Source organism: Coregonus clupeaformis, chromosome 21, assembly GCF_020615455.1.
Source record: "Coregonus clupeaformis isolate EN_2021a chromosome 21, ASM2061545v1, whole genome shotgun sequence".
Lineage (NCBI taxonomy): Eukaryota > Metazoa > Chordata > Actinopteri > Salmoniformes > Salmonidae > Coregonus > Coregonus clupeaformis.
In genome coordinates, this window is record NC_059212.1 from 6,123,307 (window position 1) to 6,145,465 (window position 22,159).

The 22,159-nt window shown below is 40.9% G+C and overlaps 1 protein-coding gene across 1 annotated transcript in view; it reads right to left on the reverse strand.

The window, feature by feature from the left end:
- Nucleotides 1-16,634, reverse strand: part of LOC121539027 (MAM domain-containing glycosylphosphatidylinositol anchor protein 2-like) — a 195,640-nt gene extending 179,006 nt beyond the window's left edge. The window contains exon 1 of the mRNA XM_041847215.2: nucleotides 15,743-16,634. Within this exon, the coding sequence (XP_041703149.1) occupies nucleotides 15,743-15,815 (73 nt within the window). The 5' untranslated portion in view covers nucleotides 15,816-16,634. The remainder of the gene's footprint in view (nucleotides 1-15,742) is intronic.
- Nucleotides 16,635-22,159: the final 5,525 nt, after the last annotated feature.

Sequence of the window (22,159 nt, forward strand, 5' to 3'; positions counted from 1 at the left end):
TTTTTAGTTTTTTTGTGTAGCTCAGTTGGTAGAGCATGGCGCTTGCAACGCCAGGGTTGTGGGTTCGTTTCCCACGGGGGGCCAGTATGAAAATGTATGCACTCACTAACTGTAAGTCGCTCTGGATAAGAGCGTCTGCTAAATGACTAAAATGCAAATGTAAAACAGGCAAAATGTTAAAGGAGACGGTGCACCTTCCTCTAATGGAATTCTGTCCTCTTTTTTCATGCTAATGTCTTGCAAAGGGCAGATATGACGAGGGTAATGTTTAAGAATAATAATGGTGGGCTCTGCCTCGTTGCACTACAACCAATCTTTTGTTTTGTCTCACATCGAACTGAACCCTTAGGCATGCGTTGGCATAAGTCATGGCTGTGAAATGTGAGGTGCATGCTCACGCTGGTTAACTGACACCATCTCTCCTCTTCTGGGATAATTACACTCAACGTAGACCAAAGTGTGATGACAGATTTGCTCCCAAGCCGACTATGCCTCCAGGCCTTTCGACCCGACGTCCATTCCTTCGCCTTTGATGAGACTGAGGTAGCTGCTAGTTAAGGTGAAATCCCATGGAATGTTCCAGGGAGGTGGCAGCGGGGGAAACCAAACCTGCATAGACAATAATTCAGAGTCTGCAGCCAAGCACAAAATGAAGCGCGCCCATATTGCTCCCAGTAATCTGCTATATCCTCATTACCAGTCATTAACAGTCATTCCCTCTAAATCTACAGCTAATGGCTTGATAAAACGCAGAAACAGAGAGAGAGCGTTAACTGAAACACACTGGAGGTAACCTCCAACGTGACTTGTAGACTTTATAAGTCTCTCCCACGGTCTGCAGACCAGAGGCAGTCTATGTTGTGGACAGAAACCAGCGGACTACCCTATGAAGTGGCGCTAAGCCGAACACACCGTTGGGTGCTCACTGTCTGTCCTCCAGGACATCTCCAACACCAGGTGTCACAGGAAGGCCAAGAAGATTATCAAGGACCTCAGCCACCCGAGCCACGGACGGTTCTCCCCGCCTCCCCGTATCATGGCAAAAACTGTCAGACTGGACAATAGACCAGACTCCCACTTCCCAAAACAACAGCCTACATGTTTCATTCTTCGTCAGAGTAAGGCTCTGTAGAATACAACTGTGTTGTACTGTAAGGGTTGTGTACAGTACTAAAGCACTACAGCAATTTGTATTATCATGTTCATGTCAAAACATTTTGTTCTGATGCTTGTACCTAATAAAGTCGTATTTATTCCTCAGAAATCAGTATAGTAAATAATTACATAACATTCTGAGAAACAGTATGTTACATATCCAAGTTCAATGCTGACGTGGCTTTTTATGGGTTTTAAATGTAAAGCTTGATATCATTCTGATCCCGAAGTTTGGGATTATCCTGATCCTAGAGAGGTTAGTGATGCTTCAATGTCCCGTCATCATAGAGGTTAATGTCCCGTCATCATAGAGGTTCATGTCCCGTCATCATAGAGGTTAATGTCCCGTCATCATAGAGGTTAATGTCCCGTCATCATAGAGGTTCATGTCCCGTCATCATAGAGGTTAATGTCCCGTCATCATAGAGGTTAATGTCCCGTCATCATAGAGGTTAATGTCCCGTCATCATAGAGATTAATGTCCCGTCATCATAGAGGTTAATGTCCCGTCATCATAGAGGTTAATGTCCCGTCATCATAGAGGTGAATGTCCCGTCATCATAGAGGTTCATGTCCCGTCATCATACAGGTTCATGTCCCGTCATCATAGAGGTTCATGTCCCGTCATCATAGAGGTTCATGTCCCGTCATCATAGAGGTTAATGTCCCGTCATCATAGAGGTTAATGTCCCGTCATCATAGAGGTTAATGTCCCGTCATCATAGAGGTTAATGTCCCGTCATCATAGAGATTAATGTCCCGTCATCATAGAGGTTAATGTCCCGTCATCATAGAGGTTAATGTCCCGTCATCATATAGGTCAATGTCCCGTCATCATAGAGGTCAATGTCCCGTCATCATAGAGGTCAATGTCCCGTCATCATAGAGGTTAATGTCCCGTCATCATAGAGGTTAATGTCCCGTCATCATAGAGGTTAATGTCCCGTCATCATAGAGGTTAATGTCCCGTCATCATAGAGGTTAATGTCCCGTCATCATAGAGGTTAATGTCCCGTCATCATAGAGGTTAATGTCCCGTCATCATATAGGTTAATGTCCCGTCATCATAGAGGTTAATGTCCCGTCATCATAGAGGTTAATGTCCCGTCATCATAGAGGTTAATGTCCGGTCATCATAGAGGTTAATGTCCCGTCATCATAGAGGTTAATGTCCCGTCATCATAGAGGTTAATGTCCCGTCATCATAGAGGTTAATGTCCCGTCATCATAGAGGTTAATGTCCCGTCATCATAGAGGTTAATGTCCCGTCATCATAGAGGTTAATGTCCCGTCATCATAGAGGTTAATGTCCCATCATCATAGAGGTTAATGTCCCGTCATCATAGAGGTTAATGTCCCGTCATCATAGAGGTTAATGTCCCGTCATCATAGAGGTTCATGTCCCGTCATCATAGAGGTCAATGTCCCGTCATCATAGAGGTCAATGTCCCGTCATCATAGAGGTCAATGTCCCGTCATCATAGAGGTTAATGTCCCGTCATCATAGAGGTTAATGTCCCGTCATCATAGAGGTTAATGTCCCGTCATCATAGAGGTTAATGTCCCGTCATCATAGAGGTCAATGTCCCGTCATCATAGAGGTCAATGTCCCGTCATCATAGAGGTCAATGTCCCGTCATCATAGAGGTTAATGTCCCGTCATCATAGAGGTTAATGTCCCGTCATCATAGAGGTTAATGTCCCGTCATCATAGAGGTTAATGTCCCGTCATCATAGAGGTTAATGTCCCATCATCATAATGCCAAATGCTGAGCAGCACTTCCTTTTTGGCATAATAATAAAAGCAGTGACATAACAATATTTTATAAATATACAGTAGTCATCTGTGTTATTATTAAATATACAGTAGTCATCTGTGTTATTATTAAATATACAGTAGTCATCTGTGTTATTACTTAATCTTCCCATTTTCCAACCGGTCTAGTAAAAAGGATTACAATTGCAACAAAATATAGACCATAAACTGCTTTGAAAACCCATTGCAAATAAATACAAAATTGAGAATCGAATTTCGTTGAAGCATCTTTCCATCATATTAGTGGGATTATGAAGGTTTTCCGTATCGGCTGGTTGATGGGAAGCTTTACACAGCACCTTTAAGTGATATTGATTGGATTGAGATGATGGTATATGCTCTGAAAACATTGTTTCTCTGGACAAGCTCGAATCTGCCTTTGTAAAGGAACCTGTGCCGTCACGAGTGGATGCTTCCCAAAGACTTCTGATAGAAGCATTAATAATGGATGACATAGACGCCCGCTCGAGGACTACATCAACAATATTTAGGTATCCCAACTCCTCCTTCTCATAAGAACATGGAAACCACTACACCCAAGGGGAATTGTTTATGAGCATCAAATGATATCATGCGGTAGGAAATCTGCAAAGCCAAGTTTACAGTTTCTGCGGTTTAAAATATCAGCAGGATAAAAAAAATATCACGTTTTGATATGGAAGTTACAAACAGCACAGTAGATATGTGAAAAACAGAATCAGAGGGGAAATGATTACTGGCTGAATAAATATGCCTTATCGTGTATCAGACAGCAATGCCAACATATGGTGCCTTTAGAAAGTATTCACACCCCTTGACTTTTTCCACATCTGGATTAAATTGAGATTTTTTGGGGGGTCACTGGCCTACACACATAATGTCAAAGTGGAATTATGTTTTCAGAATTTTTTGAAAAAATGAAAAGCTGAAATGTCTTGAGTCAATAAGTATTCAACCCCTTTGTTCTGCCAAGCCTGAATAAGTTCAGGAGTAAACTTTTGCTTAACAAGTCACATAATAAGTTGCATGGACTCACTCTGTGTGCAATAATAGTGTTTAACATGATTTTTGAATGACTACCTTACCTCTGTATCCCACACATACAATTATCTGTAAGGTCCCTCAGTCGAGCAGTGAATTTCAAACACAGATTCAATCACAAAGACCAGGGAGGTTTTCCAATGCCTCGCAAAGAAGGGCCCCTATTGGTAGATGGGTGAAAAAAATGGCAGACATTGAATATCCCTTTGAGCATGGTGAAGTTATTAATTACACTTTGGATGGTGTATCGATACACCCAGTCACTACAAAGATACAGGCATCCTTCCTAACTCAGTTGCTGGAAAGGAAGGAAACCGCTCAGGGATTTCACCATGAGGTCAATGGTGACTTTAAAACAGTTACAGAGTTTAATGGCTGTGTTAGGAGAAAACTGAGGATGGATCAACAACATTGAAGTTACTCCACAATACTAACCTAAATGACAAACTGAATAGAAGGAAGCCTGTACAGAATAAAAATAAGCCCAAAACATGCATCCTGTTTGCAATAAGGCACTGAAGTATAACTGCAACAAATGTGGCAAAGAAATCAACTTTATGTCCTGAATATAAAGCGTTATGTTTGGGGCAAATCCAACACAACACATCACTGAGTAACACTCTTCATATTTTCAAGCATGGTGGTGGCTGCATCAGGTTATGAGTATGCTTGTCATCGGCATGGGAGTTTTTTATGATAAAAAGAAACGGAATAGAGGTAAGCACAGTCAAAATCCTAGAGTAAAACTGGTTCAGTTTGCTTTCCAACCGACACTGGGAGACAAATTCACCTTTCAGCAGGACAATAACCTAAAACACAGGGCCAAATATACACTTCAGTTGCTTACCAAGACGACATTGAATTCTCCTGAGTGGCCTAGTTACAGTTTTGACTTAAATCGGCTTGAAAGTCTATGGAAAGACTTGAAAATGGCTTTCTAGCAATGATCAACAACAAACTTGACAGAGCTTGAAGAATTTAAAAAATAATAATGTGCAAATATTGTACAATCCAGGTGTGGAAAGCTCTTAGAGACTTACCCAGAAAAACTCAGAGCTGTAATCGCTGCCAAAGATGATTCTAACATGTATTGACTAAGGGGTGTGAATACTTAAATAAATGAGATATTTCTGTATTTCATTTTCAATACATTTGCAAAAATATCTAAAAACATGTTTTCACTTTGTCATTAAGGGGTATTGTGTGTAGATGGGTGAGAAAAAATATATATTGAATCCATTTAGAATTCAGGCTGTAAGACAACACAATGTGGAATAAGTCAAGGGGTATGAATACTTTATGAAGGCTCTGTATGTACTAATGTAGCCAGGATACTGTATGTTCGTATTTGTCTGTCATTAATGCATGCAGAACCCATTGGGCTTTAAGCAATCCAAAAGCATCAGTCAATAACGTAAACAAGCAACTTCCTCCTATGTGTGTTCACTAGTAAATGCTATGGCTGTTTATCAGAACCACAGCACTGCGCAAAGCCAGCCAATAATAAACTCAGGCTTTACCTGGTGGCCTCCAGATGTGAGCGTGACTGATTTCTCCACTACACCCTCTGGTGCGTGAGCGGTAAGGAGGTGTTCTCTGCGTAATTAGGGTAATAACAGGAAGAAGGTGAGATGGAAGAGAAGCAGGCCAGGCTGCCGGCCAAGCCTAACCACTCAATGTTATACGGGCCCACACTCTCCTGAGGAGCAGTGGAAATGGACAGTGCATCTCCTTAAATCCATGGGCAAATCACTGATTTTGCTATCCTAAGATGTCCAATGGCAGTACCACCTGTGGCTGTTTCAGTCTTGTCCAGGCAAGTCACAAATATCGTATATACCATGTTTCACGATATATCAATATATAATAAATACAGTGCCATTCCTAACTATCCCACACAGGCTTAAACTGACAGTCACAAAGGAGGTGTGTATTTTGCACAAATCTGCTATCTGTCACCTTCAATCCATTTTCAAACTCGTATACCCACTGTCAGAGATGGTCCCCTTGGAGAGAGCTGTAAACAATAGGTCCTGTCAATGGGATAAACGACTCGGATTTATCATGTTCAACTGAAGTTATAATATACTGAACAAAAATATAAACGCAACATGCAACAATTTACAGTTCATATAAGGAAATAAGTCAATTGAAATAAATAAATTAGACCCTAATCTATGGATTTCACATGACTGGGCAGGGGTGCAGCCATTGGTGGGCCTGGGAGCTAGGCACAGGGGGGCTAGGCACAGACAATCTGAATTATTATTTTTTCCACAAAAGGGTTTTATTACAGACAGAAATACAGAAATACTCCTCAGCACCACCATCGCCATTTCAGCTCATCAAACATGGGACCAACACTTTACATGTTGCATTTATCTTTTTGTTCAGTGTATATTCACTACACTCAATTTGGACCGCGTGACAAATTCAAGTGTTTGGCAACGAATCAAAAAAAGATCCACTAACGTCAACAGAATATCACTGTGCCGGACTCTCTTAATGCAAGTTAGCAGTTGAACACTGAACCCGAATGATAGTGGCTTTTCCACTTAATTAGAGAGGGCCTCAGTTTTTCTAATCTACAACTGGCCTCTCCAGTGCTCTGTGAACCGAGCATTTGCCTAATCTGTGTGTGTTGATAAAACATCCAGCACTCTCTCTCTGGCAGATGGGTTCCTAAGGCCAAAGAATGCTATTGTGCGGGCTGTGCAGATTAACGATGGACACATGAGCAGATACATTCAGTCACACAATATCACTGTCTGTCAACAAACTGCTGTTGTCCAGTACATGCAATACACTCTGTCCTGTCGCACTATATATTCTATCCTATCATACAATATGTAATGTCCCTTTTATATAATACATCCAACAATATGTCAGTCAATGAGAGGGATGTGAATGCAATAACAATGTAAATGCCAAGATGTGGTGAAAACAAGGTTGTGTAAGAGACCTATTGTCCATGTTCCAACCATCCGTATAATAAGAGTAATTCATATGTGTGGTTATGTAACTGTGTATCACAACAATCTTGACTCCTTAGCAGATGATAATTAGCTGGGAAACAGAGGGGAAAATAAACAATGACTTTACATTACAATGAAGTATTGAATTATGGAGACTTTTCATTGTGAGTCAGTTATCCTCAAAATGCTACTGAAATTCACCCTTTTGAACTGTTCACTTTGGTTAACATTTTATTCCTGTCTTGACCTCGCCGCTAGCCTCTCAGGTGGCTTCTTCTGCTCAAAGTGCCGATGGTGAAGAAACCATGCTGAGAGCTGCTGACACAGTAATTTAATTCCAAATAAAAAATAAATAGCCAGCGAAAAAATATACTTAGTATAATGGGTACTGTGCTCTCAACCTCCAACCACCTCTCAAGATTACAGAAATATCTATTTCAAAGCTTGGCTACTCTTCAGTGGACGGGGTAAATAAGCACTTTGGAAAAACCACGTTACGAAAAGTGCAGCAATCATCTTGATCTACACAGGTTATTTGCAGACCTGCATGGGGTCAAATAGTATTTGTTTTCTTTAGCTGTGCTTGATTGAGCTTGGCTGGCTCAATGGAACCAACGGTCTCAGAAATGCAAACCATGTCTATCTGGCACTCCAAGGAGGGCTCAATCAAACGCTCAACGACTATTTTTTAAAGAAAATCAATACTGTTTGGGCACAGTTCCGGTGATTTGTACAGGCCTCAGCTGTTCCAGCATTCTGTTCTTAATCTTTTAGGGATCCTAGAGGTTCCCCTCTGTCTGTCGCTGTGCTAAGTCAGCTGTGCTCGTTGGGACTGACGTCAAACAGTGACCTGACGTCATCCGACCTCATCCCCGAGCGATGGGATTAACCCCTAGTACAGTATACGCATTGTTGCTTCCACTGACCCAGCATCGCCAAGCCATTTTAATCACAGCAGTCCCTGTAATGCTGAGCAATGCATGCTGGAGATGTGACAAGTGTCTTGATAATAAAAATCTAATGGCAGCAGCCGCTTTAAAAATACACTTTTCTCTGGGAACGATGACTATTTTTGTTTGCAGAGCCTAGCGAATGGAAGGATGGAACGATTGTTTGTCCTGTGAAGTATATTATTCTGCAGTACTGTTCTGTAACTAAAGTACATTACCTCCTCATCACAGCTAAATGATTCATGAACATGATCACAGGGACATTTTGATTCTCCGGTCTGCAGATGGTTGAACCTACAGTGCAGTACTGCTACACCAACAAGGCATACTATATTGTGTTTAAGCATGGATAATGTATGCACTCACTAACTGTAAGTCGCTCTGGATAAGAGCGTCTGCTAAATGACTAAAATGTAAAATGTAAATGTAAGAATGACTTGAAGCATTCAGGCTCAGAGGTCAATGTTCACACCACCCACTGAAAGACTGAAGACTGATCGGATGCCTTTGAGAAAAATGCTTTATTTTTACTTGAACTGAGCCGAATGCTACATATAGGAGCGCATACTGCTGTTTGTTGCAGCGTGTTCCCAAGGCGATGAACTAAGTGAACGTGACTGGGGAATCAGGTATCTATGCTGCCTGTGGTCATAAAGGAAGTTGTGTGGGGGAATCAGGTATCTATGCTGCCTGTGGTCATAAAGGAAGTTGTGTGGGGGAATCAGGTATCTATGCGGCCTGTGGTCATAAAGGAAGTTGTGTGGGGGAATCAGGTATCTATGCGGCCTGTGGTCATAAAGGAAGTTGTGTGGATTCCATGAGACAGTGGTGACGTCATCATGAAAAAAAGGATTCAAGATGTGGGTACATGTTTATGTAGAAAAGTCTGAATGAATTTGCCCTTCCTTTATTCAGTAACACAGTATCTAGTCTTGTGTTACCATACTCCTTCCTTTATTCAGTAACACAGTATCTAGTCTTGTGTTACCATACTCCTTCCTTTATTCAGTAACACAGTATCTAGTCTTGTGTTACCATACTCCTTCCTTTATTCAGTAACACAGTATCTAGTCTTGTGTTACCATACTCCTTCCTTTATTCAGTAACACAGTATCTAGTCTTGTGTTACCATACTCCTTCCTTTATTCAGTAACACAGTATCTAGTCTTGTGTTACCATACTCCTTCCTTTATTCAGTAACACAGTATCTAGTCTTGTGTTACCATACTCCTTCCTTTATTCAGTAACACAGTATCTTGTCTTGCAGTATCTAGTCTTGTGTTACCATACTCCTTCCTTTATTCAGTAACACAGTATCTTGTCTTGCAGTATCTAGTCTTGTGTTACCATACTCCTTCCTTTATTCAATAACACAGTATCTAGTCTTGTGTTTCCATACTCCTTCCTTTATTCAGTAACACAGTATCTAGTCTTGTGTTACCATACTCCTTCCTTTATTCAGTAACACAGTATCTTGTCTTGCAGTATCTAGTCTTGTGTTACCATACTCCTTCCTTTATTCAGTAACACAGTATCTAGTCTTGTGTTACCATACTCCTTCCTTTATTCAGTAACACAGTATCTAGTCTTGTGTTACCATACTCCTTCCTTTATTCAGTAACACAGTATCTAGTCTTGCAGTATCTAGTCTTGTGTTTCCATACTCCTTCCTTTATTCAGTAACACAGTATCTAGTCTTGCAGTATCTAGTCTTGTGTTTCCATACTCCTTCCTTTATTCAGTAACACAGTATCTAGTCTTGCAGTATCTAGTCTTGTGTTACCATACTCCTTCCTTTATTCAGTAACACAGTATCTAGTCTTGCAGTATCTAGTCTTGTATTTCCATACTCCTTCCTTTATTCAATAACACAGTATCTAGTCTTGCAGTATCTAGTCTTGTGTTTCCATACTCCTTCCTTTATTCAGTAACACAGTATCTAGTCTTGCAGTATCTTGTCTTGCAGTATCTAGTCTTGTGTTTCCATACTCCTTCCTTTATTCAGTAACACAGTATCTAGTCTTGCAGTATCTAGTCTTGCAGTATCTAGTCTTGTGTTTCCATACTCCCAAGTGTAGGAAGCCTGGAGCTGAAGCTAAACCGTATCTGACCCATGGATCAAGTCTACCCCTCTGAGGAGCTGTAGAATAGAGAGAACCAGGTGGGTTAGAGAAGACTTATTTGAATATGGTTCACACTGCTAGGGAATGAGGGGGCCTGGATCCAAGAGAATTGGTGAAGGTGTCAGTGGATGAGGAACTAAGAACATAAGAAAGGCAAAAATAAATATTAATCTTTCGCAACCAGCATTAATTTGAATAGCTTAGAAATAAATGTCGGGTCTACTCCATGTTCAAGGTTTTTGTAGACTTCAAAAGCATTGAAAGAAAAGGAAAGCTATACAACTATATTTTAATGCTGCAGAGATTTGACATACGGCATTTAATGTGAGCTGCAATTAAATCATTGTCAGCAGCAAACACTACAAGATACTGTAAAAATCACAATCTTAGTTTGCTACAAAAAAGTCTAAATGCTACACAGCTTTTAAAAAATGTATGATTTCCTCACAAGGTATGAGCAAAACCTACACTATTACAAAAAAATTCCAAAAGGGTTCTTCAGCTGTCCCCCAGGGAGAACCCTTTTTGGTTCCAAGTAGAACCCTTTTGGTTTCCATGTAGAACCCTCTGTGGAAATCAAAAAACAAAGGGTTCTACTATGGAGCCAAATAACTATTTTAGGTTCTAGGTAGCTCCTTTTTTTCTAAGAGTGTATGTTTAAATTTGGCATGTACAAATTCTGGCAAGATTTGACACCATCCTCTTTGACACCATCCTCTTTGACACCATCCTCTTTGACACCATACTCTTTGACACCATACTCTTTGACACCATACTCTTTGACACCATACTCTTTGACACCATACTCGTGCCAGCACTCCAAAGGCAACCATTAGCACCTCTAAATCCTTCCAGGTTGACAATTAATTCAGCTCTTTGTTCTCTTTTTGCAAAAGCCCATTTCACTTAAATGTTTTACTTGATCTTCAAAAAAGACACAAAATGAGGATAAGAAAAAGGCTGATCAAAGACAAACCTTCTTTCAGATCAACCAAACGAAAGTGGTGAGGTGTAGCATTATCAGTCGAAGCCTCTGAATCCATTCAAATTACTATGCATAATTCATATTTCAAAGGATTCATATTGTAATTAGGGGCCGAGGAGTGAGTATTAATGTTTGGTCTTGGCTGTGACGGAAAATATGTTGACAGCATAATTTTCCTCCAGATACTTGCAGTACACTATACTACATTAATGCCTGAAGTTTGTCGTTAATGACAGTTAGAGAGAATTTGATCACATAAACCATTATCTTGGCAAACATTTGCCTACAGATAAAGATGTGCAGACAGTAACAATGTGGCAACCTACAATCCTCCTTATGTATTCACAAAAATAAAACTGCATTGCCAAAGTAGCCTAATCTATCAGCATGTTGCCCAATATAAATTGTGGTTGGGGATAAGCAGTGGGGAACGAGTTGGAAAATATAAATGAACTGATTGATTCAAACACTGACTCATTTCTGTGTTGGCCTCGTACTGCTTCTAAAGACTTGTAAGTCCTCCAAGGGCACCATAATGCATGAACACGGGTAAACCTAGTGCTGTAACACCATATGTGAACAACAGCAGTCGGGTGATTCTCATGAAACCAGTTTTATGCCTGTAGCAAATTGAGTAACAAAACCATGATGCATCTGCAGAAATCAACTCTCATTCGGGAAGACTAAGATGTCTAGTTTTTGCCAAAGTGTCTTATTTTAAATACATTTTACGGTAATGAAAACCTTAAATTCGGTAATGATAATAAGCTAATTCTAATGTATAGTCAATGGTTGTGCTCTGCTGGTAAATGTATTTATTTACTAGGACCACTCCCTAAACCTATTGTTAGATTTTTGTTTTTTTTTAAACAGTTATATGATTAAGTCAGGTTTGTCAAGAAATATGGGTGGTATAGACCCCATTTAACTTTCTTTAAGCCTCAATCGCCAGTTTGTGTTTCTGCAAAGAGCAACCCCACCACTTAAAGGAGGAGCTGTTTTCACACTTATATATACTGTTGTTTGATATCCCAAGACAGTTTTTGGTCCATATCTCACATATTTAGATACTCAATATGCATATTGTCTTATGCAGTTTGCCCATAGGATCCCACTCAATCCAGAAATACATCTAAAAATACTTTTACAACCACAAATATTCACGTCCTAATACACCAATGTTACCTGTAAAGACCTTGGATAAAGTATTAACGTTGTTATGTTTAAGTCAAACTTTTGACTTTTGAAATTAGATGCATGTAATTAAGAACAGTTGATTTTTGTATTACGCAAGTCATTTGGGATCAAACAAATGACACTGATGATTTGTTGGGTTACTGAATCGCTGATACAGATGAGTAAAAAATGTTCAATGGCAAACTATGTATACACGTTATCGAAACATGCTCTGAAACCTGCTCATCATTACCGTAAAGCACCAATATTTAGGAAATAATAGGAAAAATAAAACAAGTAATTTTGGCTTTAATCTGATAGTGACTTTTGTTCTTTACCCAAATATGTGAAAATCAATAAAATAAAAAAACGACATGCATTCACAAGTGATTATGACAACAAAAACAACAAAAATCAAAAAAAGGTTGTGTTACGGTAATGAGAAATTATGAAATAAATTTTAATAATTACATTTTTTAATATTTGTATTTTCAGTGTTATGTTTAACTCAGCCCTTTTCATTAGGGGAGCTTAAAAAATACTAGAAACTTATTTGTTTATTCCTTTTTGGAATTTGAAAACTGTTGCGGTAATGAGATTTTTTTGTGTTGGTAGTTGTGGAAATTGTGGTCAGATGCATAATATTTGATAATAAATAAGGGAAAAAGACCAATCACAACCATAAGTGATGTAGACCTACTACTGTACATCCTAAGTGGGTTTACTGTTATGACGATTAGGTCTGATGTTATTATGGTCCTACATTACCATTATAGAAGTGCATTAAAGTGCACCAATAACCACCGGAAGCTATAAGAAATAGCTTTGTACATTTTCCTCTAATCTGGATGGTTCCCCCGTACAATAACAAATCATCTTTCCTTTAAGCAACATCATATGACGCCAGTCATATCCCAGTAGGAAACCACTCATAAAGGTTGGCTCATGTGTAACATATGGCAAAACAATGCTGCTGGGTGAGAAATGTATACTACAGCCTTGGTCAAAAGGTCTGGAACTTTTTGCTAGTGTCCTCGACCTGTACCCAGAGAATAGCTGACCTGTGCCCAGAGAATAGCTGACCTGTGCCCAGAGAATAGCTGACCTGTGCCCAGAGAATAGCTGACATGTACCCAGAGAATAGCTGACCTGTACCCAGAGAATAGCTGACATGTACCCAGAGAATAGCTGACCTGTGCCCAGAGAATAGCTGACCTGTGCCCAGAGAATAGCTGACCTGTGCCCAGAGAATAGCTGACCTGTGCCCAGAGAATAGCTGACCTGTACCCAGAGAATAGCTGACCTGTACCCAGAGAATAGCTGACCTGTACCCAGAGAATAGCTGACATGTACCCAGAGAATAGCTGACCTGTACCCAGAGAATAGCTGACATGTACCCAGAGAATAGCTGACCTGTGCCCAGAGAATAGCTGACCTGTGCCCAGAGAATAGCTGACCTGTGCCCAGAGAATAGCTGACCTGTGCCCAGAGAATAGCTGACCTGTGCCCAGAGAATAGCTGACCTGTACCCAGAGAATAGCTGACCTGTACCCAGAGAATAGCTGACCTGTACCCAGAGAATAGCTGACCTGTGCCCAGAGAATAGCTGACCTGTGCCCAGAGAATAGCTGACCTGTGCCCAGAGAATAGCTGACCTGTACCCAGAGAATAGCTGACCTGTACCCAGAGAATAGCTGACCTGTGCCCAGAGAATAGCTGACCTGTACCCAGAGAATAGCTGACCTGTGCCCAGAGAATAGCTGACCTGTGCCCAGAGAATAGCTGACCTGTACCCAGAGAATAGCTGACCTGTACCCAGAGAATAGCTGACCTGTACCCAGAGAATAGCTGACCTGTGCCCAGAGAATAGCTGACCTGTGCCCAGAGAATAGCTGACCTGTACCCAGAGAATAGCTGACCTGTACCCAGAGAATAGCTGACCTGTGCCCAGAGAATAGCTGACCTGTGCCCAGAGAATAGCTGACCTGTACCCAGAGAATAGCTGACCTGTACCCAGAGAATAGCTGACCTGTGCCCAGAGAATAGCTGACCTGTACCCAGAGAATAGCTGACCTGTACCCAGAGAATAGCTGACCTGTACCCAGAGAATAGCTGACCTGTGCCCAGAGAATAGCTGACATGTACCCAGAGAATAGCTGACCTGTGCCCAGAGAATAGCTGACCTGTACCCAGAGAATAGCTGACCTGTGCCCAGAGAATAGCTGACCTGTACCCAGAGAATAGCTGACCTGTACCCAGAGAATAGCTGACCTGTACCCAGAGAATAGCTGACCTGTACCCAGAGAATAGCTGACCTGTACCCAGAGAATAGCTGACCTGTACCCAGAGAATAGCTGACCTGTACCCAGAGAATAGCTGACCTGTACCCAGAGAATAGCTGACCTGTACCCAGAGAATAGCTGATTCAAGCCGTGGTCCATCAATGTGGCAGGATAATCCTGATGGCCTCTCAGGACTTTGTTAAAAAGTGTTCCCCCGTTTGCATTTGGGTTTGAGTATGGGGAACTTCTTAAGACAGGGAATAGTGTAGACTCCCTGTATGTGAGTGGACTACAGCCAATGCCAAGAGGTCTGAACCTTTATGGCACAGGTGACCCCATAACCACAGGCAGGGCCCCTGACTCATGCCCAACTCTGGCTATTGGCCACCCTAGGATTGCAATCATGCATTAAGTTAAACAGTGGATAAAATATGGCACAACATGAGGAATAGCCACCAGTTGCAGTCATGGGACTGACAGATATTCTGGGGGACAAATTCTCAATACCAGTGATCTGATCTTGTAATAGTATTAGTCTCCGGGAACGACATTGAGCTAATTATTGTTAACAGGCAATGAAATGGGGTAATGAAACTATTACAAGATAATTTCTGGGTCTTGGTTTTAAAGGCCCACAATCGCATTATTGCTCATATAAAATTATTTTCAACCTTCAACATTCAATTGACCCTTTTCTCTAACCATTCAGATTTGATAGACTCCAACATTTAGATATACCTATAAGGATTTATATACGTGATTCCATCAAATTCCACCAGCTCTACACGTCAGATTCGATGTTGATGCCTTTGCCAGGCTCGTGCTGCCTTGGGTGGTAGATGAAGCTCTGCAATCGGTCGTGGGTTTCTGCCAGTCGCTTTACCGCACGCACTAACGCTGTGGTTGAATAATATAAGGTCGGACCAATAATATAACATCATTGATGATGAGATGTAGTTTTTTTTTTTTTTTTTACGCTCAGAAACAGTGCCAATGCTACGCTGGTGCGTTCCTTAACCAGCCATGCACCATAGGTTTGAATTGCCCCATTGCCCTGAGAGCACCTGTGGTTTCAGCGAGCCACCGTCTTAATGATGAAATACAGTACATACAGGCTACCTGTTGTAGTTTTACAATTCTAGCCTACAGAAAACAGAGATTAACCGCACAGCATACATTTTGCATTCGATTCAATTTTCACAAGGTCAAGTTGGTGGTATTAATTATAGCTGTTGGGTATTTAGAAATGCGTTGGCTTACCATACACTCCTTGGCAATGAATGCCCTCCAAAAAGATGTTGAACAGCCACAAGAGACCGAAAACTAAACCCATCTTCACGTTAATGTCAACATATCCACTTCGATGGTGACAGGTTCTTCCCAAGGCGAGATGCAGCTTGTCGGAACTCAGTTCCCGCGGTTCCGCACCAGGATTCAGCGCAAATCTGGTTGAGACACCACTGACACCGGGTAACGAATTTTTATTTGATGCTCTATGAAATGCATTTGGTTCTGTCAATATTTCAGTGGGAGCAGGGAGCAGGTATTAGGATAAATGATTCACAGTGATGGATAAAAACTGGTAAATGTTGTGCCTACAATGGCACATCAGTCAAAATCGCCAATGTCCGTGCATACTTGAAGCCTCAGGAGGATCTCCTTGATTGTGACATTGTAAAAGTAACCGAGAAGGCAACGCCGATAATTCTTTCGAGAAAACGCTTATTCGGTGTCCAGTGATATCCACGCGTATCCACTGCTCCTTCACCGATTCCAGCAGCTTCCATTGCTAAACGGAGATGAAATACATTCTGATATCCACTTGCGGCTTTCCCTCTCCTCTCAAAGGCTTGCCACAGTGTTCCGAGGACAGGAAGGCAAAAGGTGTTCCGAGAAGCTGACACTGAGCGGCTGGATGTGACGCGTTCATGCTAGCACTATGGCCAAAGACCGTGAACGTGACATCCCCGGCGGATGATAATTCCCGGATTTAGAAGTGTATTTGACTCATGATGCAGGTTACCTAAAACCTCGAGTTTGTGTCTCTCGAAATAGCAAACGGCGATTCGTCGTTACGTGCGCGTTTTTATCTCAAAGTGTCCTGTACACATTATTATTTGAAGAGGATGTGTTGGTTCTGAGGTGGTCAGTCATGCTGTGCACTACGTGCTGCGCTGAAATGACAAGCCTCCGCTACCCGCTGACATCAAGTGCCTGACTCCTCATAGTCCCGGGCCCTAACGAAAAAAACCGTTATGAAGCAGATACAAGCATGGAATTTGGTACAAACATTCCTCAGGTGATATAAAAACATCCCAGAAGGGGTGCAAATTTCAAACTTAAAAAGGAAGCAAGTTATCAGGAAAATTCAAAATGGCTGCCATAATAGCTGGTATTTCACCATTTAAAACTGTAATAAAACAGATAAAAGCATTACATTTGGAACAAACATTTCTCAGATGATATGAAAACATCCTAGAAGGGGAGCTTATTTCAAAATTAACCAGGAAGCAGAATTCAAAATGGCTGTCAATGGAGATGGTAATGAATCCATAGTCATATTTAAAACAGCTTATTAAGTGATTATTATTATTTGTACAAAAAAAAAACATGAAATCAAGTAATAAGTTCTGATTAGTGAAGAAAATAAAAGACTTAGGGCCCTGGTTCACATATGCCAGCACAATGGCATAATGCAGTACATGACAATCATACCTTTTACCAGCTCATTGTTTTTCTCATGGGCTTGGTTAAGCGGCATGCATGATAACTTGTTTTGTGTTTTTGGCAGGACCCAGAAGTCTGAGAATTATTCTCTGATGTTAGCTGGTAGAGCTTTCATGTCTCATATGTGGATAGGAATCCACCTTGCGTAGGTTGTTATGTCCAGTGCAATTAACCAGGGTGCCAAAGCCTCTGTTTCAACATAAAGACCAAAATCTCTAGTTATGTGTGCATTTGAAATAATTTCACTATTCTAATAACATCTCGACATTATTTCAGCTATCCGGATAGTTTTTGAAAAACGTGGACACTTGCTTGCTGTGCAGCGACTCGGGAGAGACGGTGTACACAGCTGCAGCAGGGATGGGGGTGGGCCAGTGGTGTGGTGTGACACGGGAGGGAGAGAGAAGAAGAAGAAGCCACTGACTCGTAAGTAAGACAAAACTTGTAAATGCCGTAGGTTATCTATCATCCCATCTGGCGTTGCCTGTCTTTACTGCCTCAAATGTAAAGAAACTAGCTAAGATAGCCAGATATTAGCTAGCCAGATGTTAGCTAGCCAGCTAGCTAGCCAGATGTTAGCTAGCCAGCCAGATGGTAGCTAGCCAGATGTTAGCTAGCCAGCTGGCTAGCCAGATGTTAGCTAGCCCGATGTTAGCTAGCCAAATATTAGCTAGCTAGCTAGGCTAGTTGATGCTATTTTGCTGTGCTCCCCTTCCTTTTCTACAACAACTCTATTCAGATTAAACAACCGCCTACCTGTCGGTTGCTCATTGTAGCCTACTCCTTCTCATTTAGCTAACTTAATTCCATAATTTTAATTCCATTTTGCACTGATTAGAGATCTCTTACTTCATGTTGCTACACATGGAGCCTCTGACTTTAGTGCCAACAACAACAAGCTACACACGTATCTTTCTATGGGGCGCACGTTATTAAAACTACATTCAATTTTTATTTATTATTTTTTATTTATATATATATATATTTTAATTAAATTAAGAATTTCCAATGTCATGGTATATCCTTGTGTGTAACAATGTCACATATATAATTGTATTTAATTCAGACAAAGCATTTTCATTGTTAAAATAGGCCTGATGTTTTTTCCTCAAAAATTAATACTCTTTCAAGTATTCGAATACTAACATCCATTCAGATATTCTATATTCAAATAACCGTGCCCATCTCTGACAATTCAAGAACAATGTTCCAGAACTGGAAGGTTGGATACCTCTGAATCATGTTTGAGTTTATTTTTATTTTTACAGGGACAGTGCACATTAATCAACGTTTCAGTAAAAGTGCGGGTTTTAGCCAGCCGGCTAATTTTCAGCCGCAGTCCCTGGGCAGGTTGTTAAAAACAATTACAATAACAATACAGACAAACAATGAGCAGTGAGCACATGCAGAGCAACATAGGACAAGCAACACGTAGCACGCAGACAGAGCAATAGCACAAAAAGAGCAACAAAACAAAATACATAAAAGCAACAAACAGTGTTTCCACACCTCACAAGCTACAGACAACAGATAACATGGAAAGCGGCAATACATCGATCTGCTTTCCATGTATTAAAATAAGTGCACGTGGACTCCAGCAGCCAAGCATCACTCAGGAGTTTTTACAATGGAAGCAAAGTAACTTGATGACAGTGCCTGGTTTTAGTCAAGTGCGCTGGCTTCAAGAATGAGTTTGCTGTCCCTGAAGGTGCCACCCCAGCATCACACAAGGCAGCTGTACAACCTGAGCCACCCAACAGTGATCCTATTGTGTCCCATGGGGCCATCTCTATGTGCAGTCCACCAAACATAACCACAAACATTTGCTCTCCATAAGCCTTATGGAAAGCTCCACTGAACAAACTTTGCAAGAGCAAACAGTGGTTGGTCAAAAGCCATCACACGTATTTGGCCAGCATTGAGATGTTCTGTGATCTGACCATGGTGAAACTGGCTACTTTCTCCCCCAAAAAAATAAGTAGAAGTTAATTTAGTGCTGCCGGGTCAGTGGGATCTGGCTAGAGTGAAGCATGGTAGGCTGCCCAAGAGATGAAGTCTCCTGTATCCAATGTGTCTTTCTGTAGAAGCTGTATTCCGTGCTCAGTCCATTTCTCCCGCTGTGATTTCACCACGTGGAGGTTACCCTTTTATTTCAGTTTGATTTGCAACAGGCACAAAAATAGCTTTGTATTGCAAGTAACCGCTGGCACTGTTGTGTAACTATCAGGAAGAACTAGAGTTTCCTTGGCAGTCTGTGTCTCGATGGTCATTTGTTCTTTACAAATGGCGGCATTTGAAGATGTTGGGAACTGGAACACACTTATTCCTCTTCCATAAAATGAGCTCTGGGTTGTAGTGGAGGAAGGGTTGAGGTCTATGTTATCGAGCGCACCAACAGTGAAAATACCTTCCCTTAGAATGGCAGGGCAGACAAGGCCTTCAGTCATGTAGTTTTTGCAGACTGCAGTTGCAAGTTTGTTTTCAGCATCAATTAACCGTTTATAGGTAACAGCTACATAATGTAACTCCTAGGGTGTGTAGGAAATTTTTAAGCATGATAACATTATGTTTTTAAGGTGATTCATGTAGTAGTTCAACAACATTTCAGTGGTATACAGGTAGATTTCTGGTGTTTCCAGGACATTTCTGCCCCTTTAGGCAGGTTGCTTATTAAATATAATGGCATATTGTTGAAGATTGGTCTACTACTCACGAAATCACCCGATAATTTGATTATATATGGCAACAAAAATTCTACAGTAATATCACCTTTCCAAAATCTGATTCCGTATTGGCGGCCATTTTGGATTTATGTAAAAAAATAAATGTAAAGAAAGGGGTGCCATGCGCCAAGTTTTGGCCACCCCTTCTAATATCAATGAATACATCCCAAAGAGCATTTCTACCAAATTTCACACTTGTATCCACCGCGTAACAGTTGAATCACTATTTGATGCTAATTTAGGCCCCTGACTATCAGATTTAATTTATCTGAGAGGCACTCGCACACTGACAAAACAAACCATGAGAACATGGTGCTATGAGCAGTTGTTTTACTAAAGCGTGCATCTAGGAGACATGTTCCAGGCAAAACAATATTTTCAAGGTAGGCTATGACACATAGACTAAAGTCCTGAGGCTTGGGTGAGAGTTCAAAGCATCTGCTTTTGTGGCAGATTAAGTTAAGTCGTGCGTGTGATTTGCCCTCAGACTAGATGCATAGGCCTACTATCAAACATCACTGTTCATAGGCTACAGTACAAGGCAGTATGCCTTCATCCTCTTTTGGGCTACACTCAGAGGTTGCCCAATGAGGAGATGAATACAGTGCGTAAAGTCTAGGCCACAAGGCCAATATTGTTCTATTCCCCTACAAAACCCTCATGCAATTTTGAGATTACAGACCATCTTCCAGTTCTCTCATGAAGTAAAACCTTCATACCAGTACTTAATTGGCTGGATGTATGTCATTTATAACATTTAGCATTTTAGTCATTTAGCAGACGCTCTTATCCAGAGCGACTTACAGTTAGTGAGTGCATACATTTTTTTATAACCATGCAATGGCTGGTGAAGCTTTCATGCCACTGTCGAAGTCAAACTGACATTCGTCCTTTTGCCATTGGGCACTCTAGCCCAGTGTAGTTCTACTTCCAGACCATTATATTTGAGTCATTTAGCAGACTCCCTTGTCCAGAGCAACTAGGGTTAAGTGCCTTGCTCAAGGGCACATCAACAGATTTTTCATCTAGTCAGCTCGGGGTTTCGAACTTGCCCAACACTCAACCACTAGGCTACCTTCTGCCACAGTGCCTACTTCTGGAGATGTGGGAAAGCCCAGTGGAGCGGCAAACTTTTTTTATTTACTGCAAATTACTGTCCTATCATTCTTAATTGTCATCAGTTTTTACGTTGATGATGTAGAATACATCACTAGAGAGTGTTCAAGATATTCTAATTAAAACAACTTTTAATAATTGTATCCAAAAGTGAAACTGCAAACATTATTACATAGGTGATTAGTTTTGGACAAACAATTGTAATAAACAAAACAGAACATTGATTGTATTCAAAAGTGCAACTGCAAACCTATTTACATAGGTAATTCGTTTTGAACAAATAAATGTAACATACAAAACAGAACATTGTTATTGCACTTTTGAATACAAACATATTTATATAGGTGATTAAAACTAACTTTATTGTATTAAAGTGCAACTGCAAACTTTTATCCATTACTGCATTCAGCTAACATATTATAATAATAATACAAAACTATCATAATATTGATGTTGTAACCAGGCAACATGCTGACTATGAACTGATACCTGGATAATGATATTCATGTTTAGTCTCCTGTCACAATAACTAACATGTCTTTGATCTAGAATCTAGCTAATTAATCACCTTGCTTTTAAGGTTAGGGTTTAGGGTAGGGATGTCCCAAGGAACCCGGATAGCACTAACCATATGTTGAGTTGATTTGTAATCCATTAATTTTCTGGGTGAGGAACATCGGTCTGAATTTGGTAAAAATCCTTCTCCTCTTTGGCAATGCAGTAAGCCAGGGTTCTTCAATTCCGGTCCTGGAGGGCCGAAACACTTCTGTTTTTTATTTCTACCTGGTAGTTAATTGCACTCACCTGGTGTCCCAGGTCTGAATTAGCCCCTGATTAGAAGGAGAGGATGAAAAACAGAGGTGTTTCGGCCCTCCAGGACCGGAATTGAAGAACCCTGCTCTAAGCTGTGTTACATGTCATCTCTAGCTCTGCCTGTTGACAGGTTTGGGCTGCCACCTGTTGCCTGTCAAATACGTCTGGTAGCTAGTAGACCTAGTGATGTTGCTCCTGCCTCTGCCCCGATGCACTTGTCCTGGCATTTGATGGGCTTTTGTCTTAAGTTATGTTTTAGCAATGACTCGTATTTTAGGTTGCTGGACCAATTAGCAAA